The 21845-nt window shown below is 40.9% G+C and overlaps 1 protein-coding gene across 1 annotated transcript in view; it reads left to right on the forward strand.

Annotated features, from left to right (window-relative positions):
- The window catches only part of Nsd1 (nuclear receptor binding SET domain protein 1), a 106047-nt gene that overhangs the window by 81293 nt on the left and 2909 nt on the right, over window positions 1-21845 (forward strand). Inside the window, 10 exon segments of the mRNA XM_032884593.1 lie at window positions 3251-3451; window positions 4069-4248; window positions 5779-5935; window positions 7740-7945; window positions 10466-10578; window positions 11212-11481; window positions 12898-13014; window positions 14398-14539; window positions 18127-18233; window positions 21017-21221. Of these exon segments, the coding sequence (XP_032740484.1) occupies window positions 3251-3451; window positions 4069-4248; window positions 5779-5935; window positions 7740-7945; window positions 10466-10578; window positions 11212-11481; window positions 12898-13014; window positions 14398-14539; window positions 18127-18233; window positions 21017-21221 (1698 nt within the window).

Genomic DNA, 21845 nt, shown 5'->3' on the forward strand with positions numbered 1-21845 from the left:
AGAGTAAGCTAGATTCAGAGTCTTCTGCAGGCTAGGCAAGCACTGTATCTGTAGTTTTACCTGCTTCCGGAAAGATACAAAGTTAGAAGATGCTCCTCCCTCACTTGGTAGAGTTAGCTCATTGCTTACATTGCTCACAGTTAGCAATAGCAGTTCTGTAGTATCCTTTTGCTTCCTTCTTGCCCTCCTTCTTTTTGTGGTTTTTTTTTTTTGTTTGTTTGTTTTTTAAAGACAGGGTTTCTCTATAACTGCTTATTTCTTTACAAATATATATTTTAGTTTTCTTTCTTAAATTTTATTAACTGAGTGATTTCAGGATTTATAGATGTGTGTCTTAGTTAGGTGAACTCCTTAATTATAGCAAAATGTCAAGGTAAGGTTCATGTTCAGGTTTGCTTTTCAGTGCTGGCTTTCCCCTTCTTCTGCATCTCATGTTGCTCTATCTACAAAGCAGGATCTCCTCTTTCCTCCCCATTCCCTCCTTTCCTTTCTGCCTTAACTTTTCATTATGGACATACATCAAGGTAGAGCAAAAAATAAAGTTTGCATGTGTTGTGTTTGGCCAGGAAGATGGCTCAATCCATACAAGCATACAGACCTGAGTTTGGATTTCCCATCATCCATGTAAAAGCCAGGCATGGCAGTATGTGTCTGCAATCCCGGACACTGGGAGGCAAAGACAGGCAGATTCCTGAACCATCATTATCTAGACAACCTGCTGGCATCAGAGAGCAACACAGTCTCAAAAAATAAGGTGACTGTGGCTAGAGAGATCCCTCTGTGATAACGAGGATTTCTTGATGCTCTTTCACAGAACCCGAGTTCAGTTCCCTGCTCCAGTATCGGCAGGCAGCTCACAAATGCTTGTAACTCAAGTTCCAGGGGACCCAACACCCTCTTGTGGCCTCAGTAGGCTCATGTTTGTGCACAAACACCCAAGTGGAGAGTGACTGACCTTAATTTCCACTTACAAACATGTACACACACAAAGAATCCAGGAGGGCTCATTGAAGTCTTCTAACAGATTTTTAGATAGAAAATCCAATATGCTTTCAAGAGTTATAATTTCTGTATTCATTTTCAGATTTTTCTATTTGTCTCAAAGATATTTAAAACCCAAAGTGACTGTAATAGTTTTAATTAGCTTGACACAACTTAGAATTTTGAGAAGATAAGAATTGTGCAGGGCATTTAGTCCTAGTGCTTGAGAGGCAGAGAGGTAGGCAGATTTCTTGAGCTCAGCTCTCAGAGTTCCTCAGAAAGCTCCACAGAGAATTATTATCTATTTTTGGCCTGTAGGAGTTTGCCTTAAAGTAATTAAATTGATTGGGCAAAATCCAGTCTGAAAGTGGGCCTCACTATTCCCTGTATTTGACTCCTGGGCCACTTAAAGAAACAATCAAATGTAGGTACACATGTGTCCACTCTCACTCTAGACTAGATGGCACCCTGACTTCCTGCAGTGGTAGACCTTAGTCTGAAGTTGTAAGCTAAAATAAACCTTTCTGTTATAACTTCCTTTGTTAGGGAATTTTGTCACACAAACCAGAAATAAAACTAAGATAATATTTGACTCTTTTGTGGGTGCTTGTAGAAGTGAGGTCAGTCTTTCTGGAGACACGGTTTACTTTGTTGGTTGTTTTGAGGCAGGGTCTGTCTGTGTAGTCTTGCCTATCTTGGGACTTGCTTTATAGATCTTGTTAACCTCAAATTTACCTGTCTGCTTTCTCACTGCTGAGATTAGAGGTGTATACAGCTTCGGTCAAAGTTCTTGTTTATTTGTTGTACAAGATAGTCTCTCTGTGGAGCCTTGTAGACCAGACTGACCTTGAACTCAGAGATCTACCTTCCTCTGCCTCCCAAGTACTGGCTTTAAAGGTGTGGCACAACTGACAGCCTGGCTAGCACATTTTAAAACTAGTCTTTCTCAATGGGACCCAGGGTCTCGCCTAACACCCTAGGCTAGCTGACCTTCAGATCCAGGGATCCTTTTTTTTCTGCCTCCATAATGCTAGAATCATAATCTCAGCCACCACACCTCTCTTTTTAGATGAGGTCTTTAGATTGAACTCAGTTCCTTGCCCAAAGCAAAGGTATCTTTTTATAGCATTTTAAATCAACCTACAAAGCCAGATGTGGTAGAGTATGCCTGTCATCCTATCATGTAGAGAGTAAAGGCAAAAAAATGTGGAGTTAATGATTATTTTCTATTAATAGTAAGTTGTTGACCATTCTGAGCGTCATGCCTCTTTCTCAACAAGAAAGGGAGGGAGGGAGGAAAGAAAAAGAAAGGGAAAGAGGTGCCTATTATGTACAGTTTTGGTTTTAATATTTTATTTCTCTTACTTGGTATCTATAGTTCTCATCTTGGCCTGGTTTTTTTTGTTTGTTTGTTTGTTTGTTTTGTTTTGTTTTGATTGGTTTTGGGGTTTTTTTGATCATTTATTTGTTAAAGCTTTGACTATCTGTCCCTGTTGGATTTTTCTACCCCCTACATTTGATTGGTTGCATGTTTAATATGTCCCTTTAACTTGTTCCTCTATTTTCTGTCTTCCAAAAATGTATGGAAGCGATGGCTCAGTGGTTAAGAATGCAGACTGCTCGGGGTTGGGGATTTAGCTCAGTGGTAGAGCGCTGGCCCTAGGCTTGGTCCCCAGCTCCGGAAAAAAGAAAAAAAAAAAAGAATGCAGACTGCTCTTCTAGTGGTCCTGAGTTCAATTCCCAGCAACCACATGGTGGTTCACAACCATCTGTAATGGAATCTGATGCCCAATTCTGGTGCAATAGTGACTATATACTCACATATATAAAATAAATATTAATTTTTTTAAATTTATTCATTCAATGCATGCATGTGCCACAATCCCTGTATGGAAGTCAGAGAACTTTTTGCAGGGGGAGTTAGTTCTCCGTCATATAGGTCCTCAGGATAGAAAAGCTCTGATGCCTACTGGTACCTCTAGCATCCCCTTGTTTCCTGTACTCCTACAATGTAGTTGGATCTAGAGCCTGGACCTGACCACAGTTGTTCCTCTTTTGACAGCAACGCTTGGTAGGTGGTACACTGCACATCCTGTTACATCATACCAATAAGCACATAACTGATCTGAAAGATACTAAAGTTGTTTATTTGTTAGGGTCAGGTTTTGTCAGTTTGGTAAATTTGATAAAGCGCTTCATTAACACCTAATACTAGATTGGTGAAGAGTCTTGTAAAAGTATTAATTTTGTTGCCTCATTTCTTTCCCAGGGATCCACACCTGTTTTGTATGTAAGCAGAGTGGAGAGGATGTGAAAAGGTGCCTTCTGCCTTTATGTGGCAAGTTTTACCATGAAGAGTGTGTTCAGAAGTACCCACCAACTGTCATACAGAACAAGGGCTTCAGGTGCCCCCTCCACATCTGTATAACTTGCCATGCTGCTAATCCAGCCAATGTGTCTGCTTCTAAAGGTATGGATTTTTTTTCTTTAAATATAAACCTATCTAACTGTAAGACCTCAGTTCATTTCTTCATAGTCTCAGGTAAAGTGGCAACACTGTGGCCTAAGTTAGGAGTAATGAATTTCCATCTTAGCAGTTTAAAATATTTAGATATCATAGGATTTTGTTTGAGAGCAGCTTCTCTTCAGTTCCTTTCATCTTTGAATCGTTTCTTCTGTGTAGGTTGGTTTAAGTAGCTCGTGCTGGGTTCTAGTTGCGGCAGTGTATTATTAGGAGGCCATGTGGAAATGGCATCATAGAGAGTCCTCGGCAAATACTAGTGCCCCACCATTTCGTATCTTTGGATTTGGACTTACTCACCATGTTATAAATATTCCCGGCAATTGTCTTGTCTCCTTGCTAAGGCGGCTGTACTCAGAGTTGTTCAGTCTGACTCCTGCTGAGAACTAGCCCAGAACTCCCCTCTTACTCTTAATGGTGGGTTACATGGTTCAGAGCCATATTTCTAAGTGGTCCTTGCCAACAATTTCTCCTTGCTGGCAGATAGACTTGCATAATGCATTTTGTTTTTATATGTAATTTTTTACACTTGTGTCTCCCCCATTCCCTGCTTTCCATAAATGTAGGTCGTCTGATGCGCTGTGTCCGCTGTCCTGTGGCATACCATGCTAATGACTTTTGTCTTGCTGCTGGGTCAAAAATCCTCGCATCTAATAGTATCATCTGCCCTAATCACTTCACCCCTAGACGGGGCTGCCGAAATCATGAGCATGTTAATGTCAGCTGGTGTTTTGTGTGCTCAGAAGGTAAGGTGGGACTTCTGATTTTGAATGGTTTCAAAGGGATTAATTATCCAATGCTTTATAATTTATGTTATGGCAGTGACTATATGCACAACTTAGAGGAGTTAATTTTCTCCTTCTACCATTTGGGTCCTGGGTATCAAGCTTAGGTCATCAGATTTCCTTCATTTCTCTGACCCTGAAATAATGTCTCTCGGTCAACCTGTTTTGGCTAGACCGTTGGACTATTGGATGCTGGGGTCTGCTTGTCTCAGCTAGCCAGTGCTAGGGCTACAGAGTGTCCTTTATTTTGAGTACAGGAGATCCTAACTTTAGTACTCAGGCTTATGTAAAAGTCCTGTTATGACCCACTGAGTCAGCTCTCTGTCTTTCATGTATCTTGGTGGTTTATAATACATGGGGCTGGGGATAGGATATAGCTCATTGTTAACAGTGCTCGCCTAGCTCGCCCAGGCATCTGACGTCACCTAAAGTATTCTCAGTGCTCCAAGATGTAGTGTAGCCATGCTTAAACAGTTTAATAGGACTGGAATGGCAATGGAGACTACTGCAAGTTATGAACAGAAGACCTCAAGTATCACTCAGTAGGGGTACCAGACACCCTGTTAATTGCTTCATCTGATGTGCCTCCCATTTGGCAACAAAGCAAAACAGTTAAGATAACCATTGCTGAAACTGCCGAGTTCTGAAAAGTTAGGGGGGTTTTTTGGTTGTTGTTGTTGTGGTTTTTTTTTTTTTTTTTTTTTTTTTTTTTTTTTTTTTTTTTTTTTGGTTTTTGTTTGTTTGTTTGTTTGTTTGTGTTTTTTTGAGGGGGGGTGCTGTAACTTCATGCACCAGGTACTCCTGGGTGTTTTGATGACTTAGTTCTCAAGAGTGTTACTGTTCATTATAAAATGTTGCTGGTAAGGAAATTAGATCTCAAAAAGGAAAGTGAATTCCTGAAGTAATACGGTGTAGGAACTTAAAGCCCCCTTCTGTCACCAACTGAAACTTGTATTTTAAAGTTGCAGCCATACAAGCAAGATAACCTGAGTTCCGATTCTCCTGTTCATGTAAAAAGCAAGGCACATTCCTATAGCATAACACTGTCAGGTCAGAGACAGGCAGATAGATACCTCGAGTTCATTGGTTAGCAAGCCAGCCCAGCAGAATTGAGGAGCTCCAGGTTCAATGAGAGACCCTGTCACAAAAAAATGAGGTAGAGAAGGATCAAGGAGTACATCCAGCACCAACCTCTGACCTCCACATGCATGTAAAGCACAAGATATACAGACACAAAACTTAATGATGCTTTTCTTTATCCTCTGATCTCTATTTACCATAAACAGTCTTAGAAGGGAGGGCAAATGTTTATAGTCATACGAGTGCGTTTTGACCTCATTGTCTTAGAAAAGGTCTGTTGTTATAGAAAAGTCTTTGTGCATGCCTTTACTAGGGTTTCAAATAATTGACTGGGGGTAGAGCAAAGCCATTACTGCTGGGACTTTATATGTAACCTGTTGGTTCTAAATGCCATCTTTTTTATTCCTGTAGGAGGCAGCCTTCTGTGCTGTGATTCTTGTCCTGCTGCTTTTCATCGTGAATGCCTAAATATAGATATCCCTGAAGGAAACTGGTACTGCAATGACTGTAAGGCAGGCAAAAAGCCACACTACAGGGAGATTGTCTGGGTAAAAGTTGGCCGCTACAGGTGAGTAAGCACAGCACAGCGTGACTCTTTTCTCTCGTCGTCCTCTTCCAGTTCCTGGGTTCTGGTAGATAATTAACTTATAAACTGCTCTGCACATTTCAGCACAGTAATACCCACCCCGATTGATCGTTTTTCTAGAACAAAAAATTTAGATGATTTTTAGTTCTAAGAATGGTAGGTGTGATATAGCAAATTCTTTACTGAAGTAAAATAAGTCCATGATGTCATAAACAAGATACATTGTTAACATTTCAAAGTATTTATTTGCAGCCCTGAGCCTCTCTACCAAATAATTGTCCATAGTTTAAAACCAGTTGTTCCTTTTGTCTTTGAAGTTGCGATAACTCGGAATGCATAAAATATACAACTTAAATGTAGTTTTCTTTATTTGATTTTAAACAAGATTTTATTATGTAGTTATGGCTGGCCTCAGTCTTAGCAGAAGTCTGCTTGCCCCTTTCCCAGGCATTTACCTAGCTAACATGAGTAAGTTCAGTAGTTAGCAAGGGCACACTGTGGTTACGTATTTTATAAGTTTCTAGAAGAGAAGCTGTGTGTGGTGGTGCACCCTGTATTCCCAGCATTGGGAGCCTGAGGCAAGAGGGTCACAAGTTCATGGCCAGTTCTGCCTGTATAGCACAACCCTGTACTAAAACGAGCAAAAACAGTCATCTAGGGACAAGTTTGAAGTTATTGACACATAAATGACAGATGTTAGAAGATAGAAACATTAATTAGCTTGGTTAGATAATTACTGGGAGTTCTGTTTTAGTTTTTGTTCTTGCTTTTGAGTAGGGGCCTTAATTATGTAAACTCGCTTTCCTCAAATCTGCTGTGTAAACCAGGCAGGTCTGAAACTGACAGATGCACTTGCCTCTGCCTCCTGGGTTTAAAAATATGTGCCACCAACCCTAGCCGGAAGGTTTTTCTTTCAATACCAAATTGTCTAGTGTGCTACCATTGATGCCGTGATGTTGAGCTTTCTTGTTTTCTTTAATTTCTCTTGTTTAGTTAATTTTCATAAATTTACTTGTGTGTGTGGATATGTACATGTGAGTACAAGTCCCTTTTGAGACCGGAAACAAGGGATCCTGTGGAGCAGAATAGACATGGTTGTGAGCTACCTGATGTGGTGCTAGGAATGGAACAAGGCCCTGCAGAGCAGCAGCACATGCTCTTAGCACAGCGCCATCCCTAGTCACCACTATCCGATCTTCATCTCATCGTCGCAGAAAATTCTTCAGTGGACATTATAAATATTTGTGTACCATAATTATTTCCTTCAAGTAAAATAACTAATTGTAAGACATTATTTATATATTTGTGAGTGGATGGACCTGTTATTTCAGGTTTCTGGAACATTCTCCTTTATATTGTTGGTTTGTAAAATTGACCATGGGTTGGAAACTGAGGATAATGGCTGAATGAACAAAGTTCTAGCTGGACAAGTATGAGGACTGATGCTCTGAACTTAGCACCCTCATAATGTGAGGAGCGGCGCATAGCCCACCTGTGCTCCTGGAGTTCGTGAAGCAGAGACGAGGGTCCACAGGGCAAATTGGCACGCTAGACTGGAAAACACTGGTCTGCTAACTCCAGAACCCGACTCAGTAAATGGGGTGGACAGTGACTCAGAAAAACTGTGTTCACTTTGGGCCTGTACATACATATGCACACCGTACACATGCATACATACATACATACATACATACATACCTTCCCCCCACCCCACGTTAAGTAGGTTATTTTCCTAGTGCCTTTGCAGCCCTATAGAGGCCTCTTCTCTTATTTGTACCTCTTCCAGGTGGTGGCCCGCTGAGATCTGCCATCCTCGAGCTGTTCCCTCTAACATTGACAAAATGAGGCATGACGTGGGAGAATTCCCTGTTCTCTTCTTTGGGTCCAATGACTATCTGTGGACTCATCAGGCTCGGGTCTTCCCTTACATGGAAGGGGACGTGAGCAGCAAGGATAAGATGGGGAAAGGAGTTGATGGAACATATAAAAAAGGTAACTTTACCCTTACTGCTCCTCAGGCAAGCTGAGACTTCTACTGCTGAGTGTCTGCTCTGTGTTCAAATTCATATAATGGCCCAGGATTTCTAAAGTATAGCGGTGCCTACTTATAATTTCAGCATTCAAGGCTACGGCAAAAGAATTGGAGGGTCAAGGCTACCCTGAATTACATAGTAAGGTCCACAGTGATTTTTGCTATACAGTGAGACTCTGTCTCAAAGGAAGAAGCAGCCAGGCATAAGATGTAGTTTAATGGCACAGGGCTTGAGTGGCATCTGTAAGGTCATGGATTGATTCCCAGTTTATGTATCTGTGCTGATCCATACTTGTAATTCCAGTCGTTATGAGGATGAAGCACGGGGGATCACCAGGTTGAGGTCAGCTTCTGCTGTTGTGTAGCAAGACCCTGCCTTCTAAAATTAATTAAGGTCAGCTTTAATCCCAGCACTCTGGAGGAGTTCAAGGCCAGCATGGTGTAGCTAGCTATCAAGTCTCTAGAGAAGAGACCTGTCTCAAAGAAAAAAAAGTTAAGTAAAGTAGAATTCTTGTAATGCTTGTCATCCGTGTTCTGACCTGGCAGCCTCATATTTGCTAGCACTGTTGCTTTTGTGCAGAAGTTACTCCGTGATCCACCATCTCAATGTTAACTCTAACAGAACCATGACTCAGTGTCTTGTCTCATCAAGTAGTTGAGCTGTGTAACTCACTTCAGTTTCCTCTGCAAGAATTCAGGTTTTCTTTTTCTTTCTTTTTTTTTTTTTTTTTAAGGTTTGTATAGATTTTTAAAAAACAAAAGATGTAAAAGCAATTAGAATTGCAGGGAAATGTAAACTGGTCTAGCATTGAAGACGGTAGGGTCTGCTGAGGCTGAGTCATGTCCCCTGGTATATTAACTTTACAATTTAGCAGGCAGGTAACACAACTTGAGCCTTTCTCTAAGATATAATGGGGAGTGGATCTTTGAATAACTTACTGAATAAAGTAAATCTGTGAGGTACTTGCTGTTCCTATAGTTGTCATTTCAAAGGCAATATATTTCTTGTTAAATGGATATTGAAGCTTACAAATTTGTTTACAACGTGAGGAGGCAATAATCTTAAAGAACTGATGCCTACTAGTGAGGTGATTCCAGAGTACTACTCATTAGTTTAGAACAGAACATTAGATTAGCAAACGTTCTGTTTAACCCATGTTCTTAGGTCCTATTTGATGTATGGTTTCTGTGGGGAAACCTGGAAGATTGATGGTAATCATAGGAGCTTGAATGTAGAGTCTTGTTGTCCTAGGTAGTCAGTGACTGCAACACCACCATCTTTGCCTGTGCAAAACTGGCTGTCATTGAAGCTAGAAGAGGAGAGAAAGTGTAGGAAAGGCCCTGCGTCTGAGCCTGTTAAAGTTTTGGTATTGTATTTGCCCTCATAAGCTTTCTAAGAGTACGTCTTTAGTGGGAGGAATCAACCATCAAACTGTCACATTCTGTGGCTCTTGTGACAGACATTCATAGCCTGCAGAGCCAATCTAGGGTTTGACGTTTTGAAGTCATAGGTGTTTTTGCCAAGTGATGCTTTAAAGAATGAACCATGATAGTTATCACTTATTGTTGTCCATGCCTGTGATGGTTTTGTTTCCTGTTGTAAGTTTTTATGGCAACCTTATAAATAGATTTTGTAGATGGTGAATTAATAGGCCATATAAGGTATGTTATTTGCAGAAGGTCTCTGTGTTACTCAGTGAATGATGTAGGAAGGTTTTTGGCTCTGGCAGTTAGACTGAAATTTCAATATCTTTCTTGTTTTTGAGACAAGAGCTCAGTGTAGCTTATAAGTTGAGAGCTTCTATCTGGAAAGATGAATGAACTAGATGGTTTGTGCAGTTCTACGGAATAGGAAAGCAAGGCAAGACGCATGTGATAATCATGAGAGGTTTATTATGGGTGAGAGGAGAGAAACATTTATTATGTATGAGTACACTATAGCTGTCTTCATGCACACCAGAAGAGAGCGCAAGATCCCATTACAGATGGTTGTGAGCCACCAAGTGCTTGCTCGGAACTGAACTCAGGACCTCCGGAAGAGCAGTCAGTGCCCTTAATCACTGAGCCATCTCTCTGGCCCATGAATTTCTTTAAAGAAGAACAGCATAAAGAAAAGGGGAAAATTAGAATTTTCAATTTACTCTGGATAAAGAACGAATGTTTAAGTTGAGAAAAATTAGTCTTTGGGTTTTTTTTTTTTTTTTCTAGACACTGCAATCTTGTAAGGCTTTTGATAGCATGAGGTGCATTCAGATATAAAGATCTGCTGCTTGTTAGAGCCATAGTGATATTTACAGAGTGAGTATTAGAGAGTAGATGGGCATAGAGGAGGAAAGGAGTCATCAGGAGTGTATGTAGTTTGCACATTCCCTGTGGTACCGAGGAATGCGCACTTCTGGAAGCAAATGGGTTTTATTTTTCTCTGATGGTGGTAGTCTGTATTTTATATTTGTTTAACTGATTTTACTTTGTTTTCTCAGCTCTTCAGGAAGCTGCAGCAAGATTTGAAGAGTTAAAAGCTCAAAAAGAACTAAGACAGCTGCAGGAAGACCGGAAGAATGACAAGAAGCCACCTCCTTATAAACATATAAAGGTGAGAGGTGCATCCTGGAGACTGTTTTAGTGAGCACTGTTCAGCTGCTTCTCTGCTCGTGGTAAAAAACTAAAACTGTAAGCAGAGTTGCTCTCAGAATTCAGAGCACAGAGGAAGTACTTTATTGGCATTGCCAACACATTTGTCCGTCCTGTTGTTCTCAGACCTCGCAGTAAGCTCCTTACCTACAAGTCCATACCACTGTAAATCGTGGATTTCCCACCCACCCCCATTAGCTTATACAGCATCATCTCGTGTCAGACCCTGGCTTAAAATTCTTTTGGCCTAGCAACTTAGGAATTGACTTGTTCCCTAGTGTTAGAGTTCGTAGTCAAGAATTCTACAACTAAATTACAGTTTCCCACTCTTTTAAATTTGGAAATCGGGGTCTCAGTTGTCTGAGTTTGCCTTTAACTTATGATTGTCTTAGTTTTTCCAACAGCTGGGATTAAAGGCATATACCAGCACACCTAGCTTGAAATTTACAATTCATGGATCAACAGTGGCATTATTATTGCATGAACTACCTTAGTCTTGCTTTCTTCAAGTCATGTAAAGTGTGTCATATAACTTAAGGGAAGTGATATTTGTTTCTTAAAGGTCCTCAGTTGTTTTATGTTGACTTATCTTCAGGTGAACCGGCCTATTGGCAGAGTACAGATCTTCACTGCAGACTTGTCAGAAATTCCCCGTTGCAACTGTAAAGCTACTGATGAGAACCCCTGTGGGATAGACTCAGAGTGCATCAACCGGATGCTGCTCTACGAGTGCCACCCCACAGTGTGTCCTGCTGGAGGACGCTGTCAGAATCAGTGCTTCAGCAAGCGCCAGTATCCAGATGTTGAAATTTTCCGCACATTACAAAGGGGCTGGGGTCTCCGGACAAAAACAGATATTAAAAAGGTAAACAAAATCTTATGAGATTTTACTTTAACTGCATGATAAAACTGGTTCATCTTGAGACAATATGAGAAATATAACACAGGAGACATGGTAAGGGATTATAGTGAGTGCCACCATGTAGAGGGTTGAGAATGGATGATCTTGTCATCAAAAGTCCTTCCACTGACCACACTCACTACATAGAATAAAGAATAAAGGACAAGTCATGGGGGTGCTAAGTGAAGTATTTTGGTTTTTTTTTTTTTTTTCTTTTCTTTTCTTTTTTTTTTGGAGCTGGGGACCGAACCCAGGGACTTGCGCTTGCTAGGCAAGCGCTCTACCACTGAGCTAAATCCCCAACCCAGTATTTACTGTTTCGTGGAAATTCTTTAGCCAGTAGTGAAGATGAGGGGAAAGAGATGGTTTAGTGTTAATATTTTAGTGGAGAAAAACCAGCTTGGGTTTATTAAGTGTAACACGGAGCGGTCAGCTTTCCCAGTAAAAGTGCAGGCGTCTGCAGCGTGAAGCGCGGAGGGCGTCTGCCACCTCCCTCCTTAGTAAGCCCCGAACTTTGAGGAAGTCGTTTAGGAAGGAAGGAGACACACCCGGGAATATGGGTATGGGCTTGTCCAAGGGGAATTACCAGGTTCCTCAAGCTTTTAACAAATAATATACATGCCGGATGAAAAACAAGTCTTATTTGACGCTTTAGTAAAGTAAACCTTTTCATAATTTGTAAAGGATTTTGTTGAGGTTTCTAGGAAACACAACGGCTGTAGCCCGGTTTGTTTAGTTATTTACCAAATCCTTATTTTGTTTGCAGCCGAGATTAGGATTAAAGTTTTGCAGGTATTTGTGAAAGCCAGTGTAGTTGTCCTACCCTGGTGGAGAGTGTGTACAATGTGGACAGGAAGTAAGCAGGGGAGCCAAGAAAGAGGAAACCATGGAGAAGCTGGCTTCCATGCCTCAGACAGGAGATAACACTGACTTATGTCTTTGTTGGTATTCCTCGGCCTCAGTTCTGGTGCAGCTTGTGCTTATCTCCTGGGGCTTTCTGATGGTGGCAGTGACGAGGTGATTCACTTGAAGTGATTAAGGCAGCATAAATAATAAAATGTGGGCTGGAAAGAGAGCTCAGCGGTTAAGAGCACCGACTACTCTTCCAGAGGTCCTGAGTTCAATTCCCAGCAACCACATGGTGGCTCACAACCATCTGTAAAGAGATCCGACGCCCTCTTCTGGTGTGTCTGAAGACAGCTACAGTGTACTTAGATATAATAAATGAATAAATCTTTAAAAAAATATAAAAAAAATAATAAAATGTACATAATCTGCTTTGGGAGAACTACCCATATATATTACTTTTTAAAATAAGAGGTGTCCATGTAAACACCAGTATACTTTTTCCATTAAATTATGAGAAATTTCATATTCTAGGGTGAATTTGTGAATGAATATGTGGGTGAGCTAATAGATGAAGAAGAGTGCAGAGCTCGGATCCGTTACGCACAAGAACACGATATCACTAATTTCTATATGCTCACGCTAGACAAAGTAAGTAATGCAACGTCCTTTTTTGTTTGACTGTGTATGTGTCCCAGACATAAGTTTACTGTTTGTCTACATACGTGAGAATTTCCTTAATTTTTGATTCTGGAGAAAGTTGGACCTGCTCTTTTCCCATAACAAAAAGGCAATAGAGCTGCTTTGAGTGCTCTGTTTGTGTGATCTGAGCTAAGCTGGGATTGTTATGCCATAAAAGTACCTGACAGGGCCACAAGAGGTAACAGCCCTTCATCCTTTATTTTACACACTGGAGGGCTAATGTGTTATTGGTTCATGTATAGTACTGGTTCTCAACCTTCTTTATTAATACAGTGCTCATGTTATGGTGACCCCAACCATAAAATAATTTTCACTGCTATTGCATAACTGAGTTTGCTACTATTAGAATTAAATATCTGTGGGGTTCATGATTTTTGAGAACTGTGATGTAAATTGTAAAAGCTCAAGAAATCAAGTCATTATTCCAGTGTTATTGGTTTTCTTAATGTTTTAGTGATCATTGGAGTTATATTTTAGAAGAAATTTTCTAATGTCCCCATTTCTTATGTATGTTCTCCTTTATGTTTGAATATTAGATTCCCGTAAAAAATGTATATAATAATTTTGAAGTTCTCCCTTCCCTATATGGAAATTGAACCTAGTAATGTGTGCACACTAGTCAGACACTGTGCAGCTGAGCTACTTCCTCAGCCCATTGTACTGTAGTTAGTTATGTCGTCTCACTTTGTTTGTTACTCCATGCTTTCTTGTCACATGTCAGCTACCGTAGGTTAGAGTATTACAGTTGAAGTTGAATCCGAACCTTACTAAGTTACCTCTGCTGCCTGGACGTTGCCCTTGTCCTTCCTTAGCATTCGCAGAAGCTGACATTACATTGTGCCCCACTGTGCCTAGACTAACACCTCTCCCCTGGCAGTTACCTTGTAGATATTTCCTAAGTTGTACTTTTGAGATTATGAGTCCTTAGTGCCAGGCATTCTGATGATAGTGGTAGGGATCAGTATAAGCATTCAAACTTGATTAGATGATTTTCAATGTGTCCCTGATCTGAAAACTTGTCACTTAGAAAGTGGAATAAGCTTTGCTTCTCTCTAGCTGTGGTTCATAACCTTCAGTTGCCTTAGAGGTCTGCTCGTCACCACGCAGCGCAGCCCAGCATAGCGTTAGCCCTACAGAGTTGAATGTATCCAACACACGGCCTTCCAAGGAGAGTTGGTGCTGATACTTACTGCTCCGTGGGTGACATACATAGAACCCCTGCACTGAGAACATTGGGTTTTAAAAGCGTCTTCTTCATCTTGTGAGAGTGTAATTTTTGATATAGCAGAGGTCTCAGGAAATCTGACAAGTAGCTTTTCTTGGAAATTGTAGGATCGAATTATTGATGCTGGTCCTAAAGGAAACTATGCTCGGTTCATGAATCACTGCTGCCAGCCTAACTGTGAGACACAGAAGTGGTCTGTGAATGGAGATACCCGAGTTGGTCTTTTTGCTTTGAGTGACATTAAAGCAGGTAAGAATCATATAAGGGGCTGGAGAGATGGCTCAGTGGTTAGAGCACCAACTGCTCTTCCGAAGGTCCCGAGTTCAAATTCCAGCAACCACATGGTGGATCACAACCATCTGTAATGAGATCTGATGCCCTCTTCTGGTGTGTCTGAAGATAGCTACAGTGTATATAATAAATAAATAAACCTTTAAAAAAAAAAAAAGAATCATTTAAGGATACTGCAGCTGAGACCTGGACTTCAAGTTCTTCCTTTACCATCAAAAAAATCCTCTTTCATTCTCTCGGAAAGAAGGTCTCCAGTTCCCAGGGACATACAGACACAAACTTTCCAGGTGCTGTTGGTGTATTGGTGCACACCTTTAATCTCACCACTCAGGAGGCAGAGGCCGGCAGATCTCGGTGAGTTCAAGGTCAGCCTGGTCTACAGTGTGAGTTCCAGGACTGCCAAAGCTATACAGAGAAATCCTGTCTTGAAAAAAAAGGAAACAGAGAGAGATGGAGACTTTGCACATGGTACTTGGACATGGTTTTATTCTGTGTGCATTGGTGTTTCGCCTGCGTACATGTCTGTGAAGGGGTCAAATCTCTGGGAACTGGAGTTACAGACAGTTGTGAGCTTTCTGGGGGTGCCGGGAATTGAACCCCAGTCCTATGGAAGCGCCCTATTGGGATTTTTTTCTCATTTTATAAACCAGACTAGCTGTAAACTCCACCTGCTTCTGCTGGAATTAGAGCATGAGCCACTGCGCCTGGCTTTGAAGGAACTTCATACAGATAAAATCAGAGTAGTTAGTCCTTTTGTGACTAGTTTCTTTTTACTTAATTAGCATAATGGCTTTAAGGATAAAAATTGTCCAGGTCTCTATCTTTTTCCCCCCTCTTTACTGTATTTAATAGCCCTGGCTATCCTAGACTAAGTTTGTAGACCAGGCTGGCCTCAGACTCAAAGAGATCTGCTTGCTTCTTCCTCCTGTGTGGTGGGATTAAATGTATTCAGCCCTGATGCCTGGCAACCTTGCTTTTATTTTAATCTCAGACGGAGTCGAATTTGATATGTAGATCAGGCTGGCCTTGAATTCATAGCTTCTGCTTCCTGAGTGCTAAGATTAGCTTTAATATTAAGTACCCCAAAATTGGCCTACCTTAGAAAATTGTAGTTTCTCTAGTCTCTTTCACCTGCCTTCTACATTTGCCATAATCTCATCGTATAAACCAAAGAATCTTCTGTTACACATCACCTACCTTTTTTCCTTGAGTAGGCTTTTTCCCCAATTCTGCGTTTTATCCTTAAATTATTTATTTATTTTTATTTTATATGCATTGTTGTCAGATTCCCTAGAACTGAAGTTATACACAGTTGTAAGCTGCCATGTGGTTGCTGGGAATTGAACTCATAGACCTGTGGAAGCACAGCCAGTGCTCTTACCTGCTATCTCCAGCATTCTACCTCGATGTCTTAAGGGAGTCATAAACTCAAGTAATGAGACTGGAGATGAACCTGAGGCCTTTGTATATACTAGACAAGCATCTTACCACTGAACTCTTCACCAGCCTCCAAGGTTATTTTATAAAACCACTAAGAACTGGGGCTGGGGATTTAGCTCAGTGGTAGAGCGCTTACCTAGGAAGCGCAAGGCCCTGGGTTCGGTCCCCAGCTCCGAAAAAAAGAACCAAAAAAAAAAACCACTAAGAACTGGTGGTTTTGACACTACTCAACTCTATCATGGTTATTTTCTGTAAGAACCTAGGAGTCAATTGATTTAACCGAGCAAGTGTGAGACGTTCACTTGTGAGAAAACGTGATATGAGTGAGTTGTAGTGTGACAATGTTCTATCTGTCACCTTCTTATTGTATGACAGCTGAGAAACAAGGTATGTGAAAGTTGGTATTTAATTGGGCCTAATGTTTGAACTATCACTCTATGGTCATTTATGTGGTAGTTTTTAAATGTACAGAGAGTACATGACTTTTCAAAATGAATTTTGCTAGGGCCATGATTGCAGAGTAGCTCCTGGAACTTGTGTTGTTGTTGCTTTTTTAATTTATGCATGTGTGTATGTGTTTGTAAGTGTGCATGTTGCCTATGGAGTGCAGAAGGGGACACCAGAGTTAGAACTGCTAGTTAGAGGTATGTGATATGCTAAATGTTGGTGATGGGAACTGAACTCAGGTGCTCTGAAAGAACAATAAATACTCTTAACCACACTCTCTCCAGCCCTCTATTATACTGGTGGTTGGTGGTTGGTGGTTGGTGTTTTAAGACAAGATCTCGCTGTGTAGTGATGGCTGCCCTGAATCTTATTATTTAGACCAGCTACCCATGAACTCAGAGGTCTGCGATGTTTGTCTTGCAGTGCTAGGATTGAAGATGTGAACACACAATGTTTTACATTTTTAAATAATAAATAGAGTGTCGGTCTCTTAGTTTTGGAGAGGCTTTGCTAGGGATAAACCAGGGTTTCTCATGTATTGGGAAAGCACCCCAGTCTCCTACAGAGATCTTTAAATTGAACTTACTGCTGTGGGCATTGTGTTGTATTCTTTCACTCAATTTATAATATTTCTCCACTATAAAATGGAATATTTGGCCTCAGACACATAAAGACTAGGAGTTCCTCAGCTGCACTGTTGGTTTGAGGCATGCCTCTATGAATGCATGGAGTCACTTCAAATTCAGATCACCTAGTCACATTATGTCGTAATTGGCGTGTATCACCAGTCTGTAATCTTACTCTCTTGATGGTATTACTGTGCAGTGAAATGTTTCTTTCCTTGAATGCTTCCAAATAAGGTGAATTCCCTAGCACACACACTGGCAGGTGTTTTTCAAATTTGCATGTGTAGCCTGCTGATAGAGGGGGTGGTCACACACACCACAGGAAGTGAGCAAGTGGAGATCCAAAGACACCAGCTGGTGCCTGTGCCTTGTTCTCTGATTGGATTTCTTGGATTTCTGTTGCTGACAGTAAGTTTGATGGCCCATGTGCTTCCAGGAACCCTTAGTCTCCACTCAGCTTTCCTTAGATTCTTAGGATTTAGATTCAGGGCTTTGGGCTTAATGGCACGTGCGTACTTTAACCAGTGAGGCATCTCCTCTTCAGACATGTTTTGTTTTGTTGTCTTAAGATAAGGCCTCATTCTGCTGAGTGCTGGGATTCTATTACCATCGAGTTACGCATTTATTTTTTAGTGTATTTAGAATTTAAGTAATTAAAAAACATGAAAAATCAGAGTAATACTTTAAAGGTAAGGGTTATTTTAAATATTTAGCTGCTTCAATTTTTGTTAAGTTAGCTAATTAATAACATAGACTTAAGATTTTGTTCTCTTAAAACTGTTCTTAACCGGGTATGATAGTTTATAGCTTTAATCCCAGTGTACTCTAGAGGCAGAAGCAGGAAGATCTCTGAGTTCAAGGTCAGCCTTGTCTACAGAGTGAGTTTCAGGTTAGCCAGGACTACATGGAGATCCTGTTTCAAACAAAAGCAAAAAATCAAGTAAAATTATTATTCTATTAGAAGCTAATGTCACTTATAATTAAGAAATAATATAACCATATATGTAAATATTTTTGTGGTCTCTTGTGCAGGAACTGAACTTACCTTCAATTATAACCTAGAATGTCTTGGGAATGGAAAGACTGTCTGTAAATGTGGAGCCCCGAACTGCAGTGGCTTCTTGGGTGTGAGGCCAAAGGTACCACTTTCTAAACTTTTATATTAGGAGCAGTGCTATGTCTTCCCTGTACCATTGGTAGGTATGGTATTAGGGATGAGTCTTCATTGTAAGAAGCTATGTCTTTGCAATACAGGAATTGGCTGTTGGCAATGTGGCTGACAGTTTCCTAAGTTCTCATGATCTAGTTGGTGTTGCTGCCGTGTTTCGTGCAGTTTGCCTCAGTAGTACTCTTCTAGCGCCCATCACCACCACCACCAGTGCGGGTGGGAGGGTCGGGCTGTAAAATAAAAAAGCCTATGAAGTAGGTTCCTTCTTCCTGGTCTCAGCTCACTGAATTATACCTTCTGGTAAGCTAGTTAGATCCCGCAGGTATGAGTTTGTCCTTTTTTCTTTTCTTAAACTTGAGTCTGTCCTCCTGTTCCTACCCCCTTACCTGCTGGAGTTACAGGTATCCACTCCCTTACCTGCCTGGGTTCTCTTTGTTTTGTTTCTTTGTTTGTTCGGTTTTGGGAGGTTTGTTTTGTTTTGTTTTGTTTTGTTTTGGAAAGTTTCTCTGTGTACTCTTGGCTCTCCTAAAACTCACTTTGTAGACAAGGCTGACCTTGAACCTACAGAGATCTACCTGCATCTGAGTCCCAGGTGCTGGGGGTGCATGTGCCATTACCACCGCTGCTGCTGCTGCCGCCGGCGCCTGGGGACTGATGTTTCTCACTCCCCTCAGATTTATGTGTTTGCATGCAGTTAAGTGAACATCAGGCAGGAAGACAAGGGCCTTTACCTGCTGAGTTCTTTCTCATACTCCTATGGTTTCCTTTTCTTCATTCGTTCGTTCGTTCGTTCATTCATTCATTCATTCATTTATTCATTCATTTGAGACATGGTCTCATTGTGTAGCTCTCGCTGTCCTGGTATTCAATCTGTACACTAGCCTGTCCTCAAACTTTCAAATATCCACCTGCCTCTGCCTCCCAAATTAAAGAACTATCCCACCATGCCTGGCTTATCTTATCCTGCTTTTCTTAAATACTGTTTCAAGTTTTCCTTACTAATAAGTGATTTTATTCTACTTTGCTTTCTTTCTTCTTTTCTTTTGAGACACAGTGCTCACTGTGTAGCCAGGATGTCCTGTAGACCACGCTAGCTGGCCTCTTTCTTACAGAGATCTGTCTGCCTTGCTTCCTTGGTTCTGGAATTAAAAGAGTGAACTACCATGCTTAGCTTAACCATCAATTTTTAGTGATTGTTTAAGTGTACATTCCATGGTCTGGCACTCTAATAGTGGTTCTGAAACTTAATGTTGGTGCACAGAAGTCTACAGAGTGACTCCATTGGGTGTTCCCACTATGTCTATAAAGTTAAATATTAAAAAGTGAAAAATGCATACAAACAGATAAGGATCTAATTGTTTTGAGGAAAATCTATTGTGTTCCATCAGAGTAGTAGGGGTTTTTAATGAACGTTTTTGCTGGTTAGACAAAGGCCTTATGGGAAGTTGTAGACAGTGATCTAATTTGACCTAAAGATGTCTTGTTGAAAACAAAAAGTGTGAAATAAGCTTCTATTTCCCTAATTATATGTTTAGTGAGAGTTTGTTGAATAAACTAATAACCCATACGCATACACACAGAAATCTTTAGTTATGTAAACACCAAACAAAGATTACATGGTGGGTGGCCTTGAATACTAGTCTTTGTATTAATGAAAGAAATGTTTTTCTGTTGTTTCATTCAAATTTAAAGAATATAATACAAAAGTGTTAAGTAAATGGATGTGGTACTATAGTCGTGTAATCCTAGCACTGGAGAGGTTGAGGCAGGATGAATTGCAATTTCAAGACCAGTCTGGATTGTATATAAGACCTTGTCTCAAAAATAGCAAAATAATAAAAGCCAGCAGTATGGCTCAGTAAGGAAGGCTCTTGCTCCCAAGCCTAATGGACCTGCATTTTGTCTCCAAAGACCTAAAGATGAAAGTAGAGGACAGAGTCCTTCAAGTTATCCCCTGACCTTCACATGCAACACACACCGTGGTACATCTGTGCCCATATAAGACATATGCACACAACAAGTAGATGGGATTTAAAAAAAGAAGAAGAAGAAGTTGGGCATGGTCATGCATACCTTTAATCCTAGCACTTTTGTGAGTGAGAGGCAGGTGGATCTCTTTGAATTCAAGGCCAACCTGGTCAACATAGCAAATACTTGGGTAGCCAGGGCTACATAAAAGAGACCCTGTCTCAAAAACAAAGGTAATTTTTTTTTCTTGATCAAAGAAACACTAAAATAAACAGTGATGGGGCAGTGTCACAAGGATGGAGCCAAATTGAAAAGCATTCCCAAAGGCCAAAGCTTGACAGTTTGAACAATTCAAGAAAGTTAATATAGTATGTATATTTTTTTAATTTTTTATTCTACTATGAATATATGTGTGTTTTGATTTCATGCGTGTCTGTGCAACACTTGCATGTCTGGCACAACAGAAACTAGTAGAGGGTACCTGATCTCCTGGACTTAGAGTTACAGACAGTTGCAAGCTGCTGTGTGGGTGCTGCAAATCACAGCTGGGTTCTCGGACAGAACAGCAAGTGTTCATAACTGCTGAGTCATCTCCGCAACCCAAAAAATGCTGACATGAATTGGGCATCTGATAGGTCACTGTGTCGTCCTGCCTTTCCTCCTTTGGATCAGTATCTTGAGGCTTGTCTTACTCTAGAGGAGAGGCTAAAGTTTATAGGATGGTTTATCTAGTTAAGGTTACATACCTGAGCTCAGGGTGTTGACTGATCAATATCTGACCTCCAGAATCAACCCATTGTCACAGAAGAAAAGTCCAGGAAATTCAAGAGGAAGCCACATGGGAAGCGCAGAAGCCAGGGTGAAGTCACCAAGGAAAGAGAGGATGAATGTTTCAGCTGTGGAGATGGTGGTCAGCTCGTCTCCTGCAAGAAGCCAGGCTGCCCGAAAGTTTACCATGCAGACTGTCTCAATCTGACCAAACGACCAGCAGGTTGGTGCCAAAGTCCATTCCAAGCACTCCTTCTCTGTCAGAATTTTCAGAATCTGCCACTTGCTTTACTCAGAAAGCGGATGCTATTTATAAGCACATGCCCCACAGTTGAGAGGGCTGGTCCATACTCTTTGGCACTACATGAAAACAAAGGCCTAAAGTCCTAGATTATATTTTACTTTTCCAGCAACCCATCAAGATTTGTTTTCTGTTCTTATGCATGTCTGTTCATGGGGAAGTTCAAGTGAAGTGAAATGACTTCTTGAGGATAGTTCAAAGAGCCAAATTGAGAGACAGCGTGAGGCATCTTAGAGACTTGAGCTGTTCAAGTCAATGAAAGATGGGTTGACAGTCTTATAAAACCACAGTTTCTCTCAACCCTGCAAAAGTCTCCTACTTCAGTGAAGACTTTTTCTTTGCGTATGAAGTAGCTGTGTCAGTATCACACAGGACAAAGCTGCCCAGGTAGACGAGGTTCCCAGAAATTGTGTTGGGAGAAGTTGGTGTCCTTTGGGCGGTGGCTTGTATGTTAGGATTTTAGCTATTTGGACATGCCAGCTGTTGTGAAAGACCAACAACAGATGTGCGTGGCTGTGTTAGAGGGAGGGTATTATACATTATCCT

Source organism: Rattus rattus, chromosome 14 (assembly GCF_011064425.1).
Source record: "Rattus rattus isolate New Zealand chromosome 14, Rrattus_CSIRO_v1, whole genome shotgun sequence".
Classification (NCBI taxonomy): Eukaryota; Metazoa; Chordata; class Mammalia; order Rodentia; family Muridae; genus Rattus; species Rattus rattus.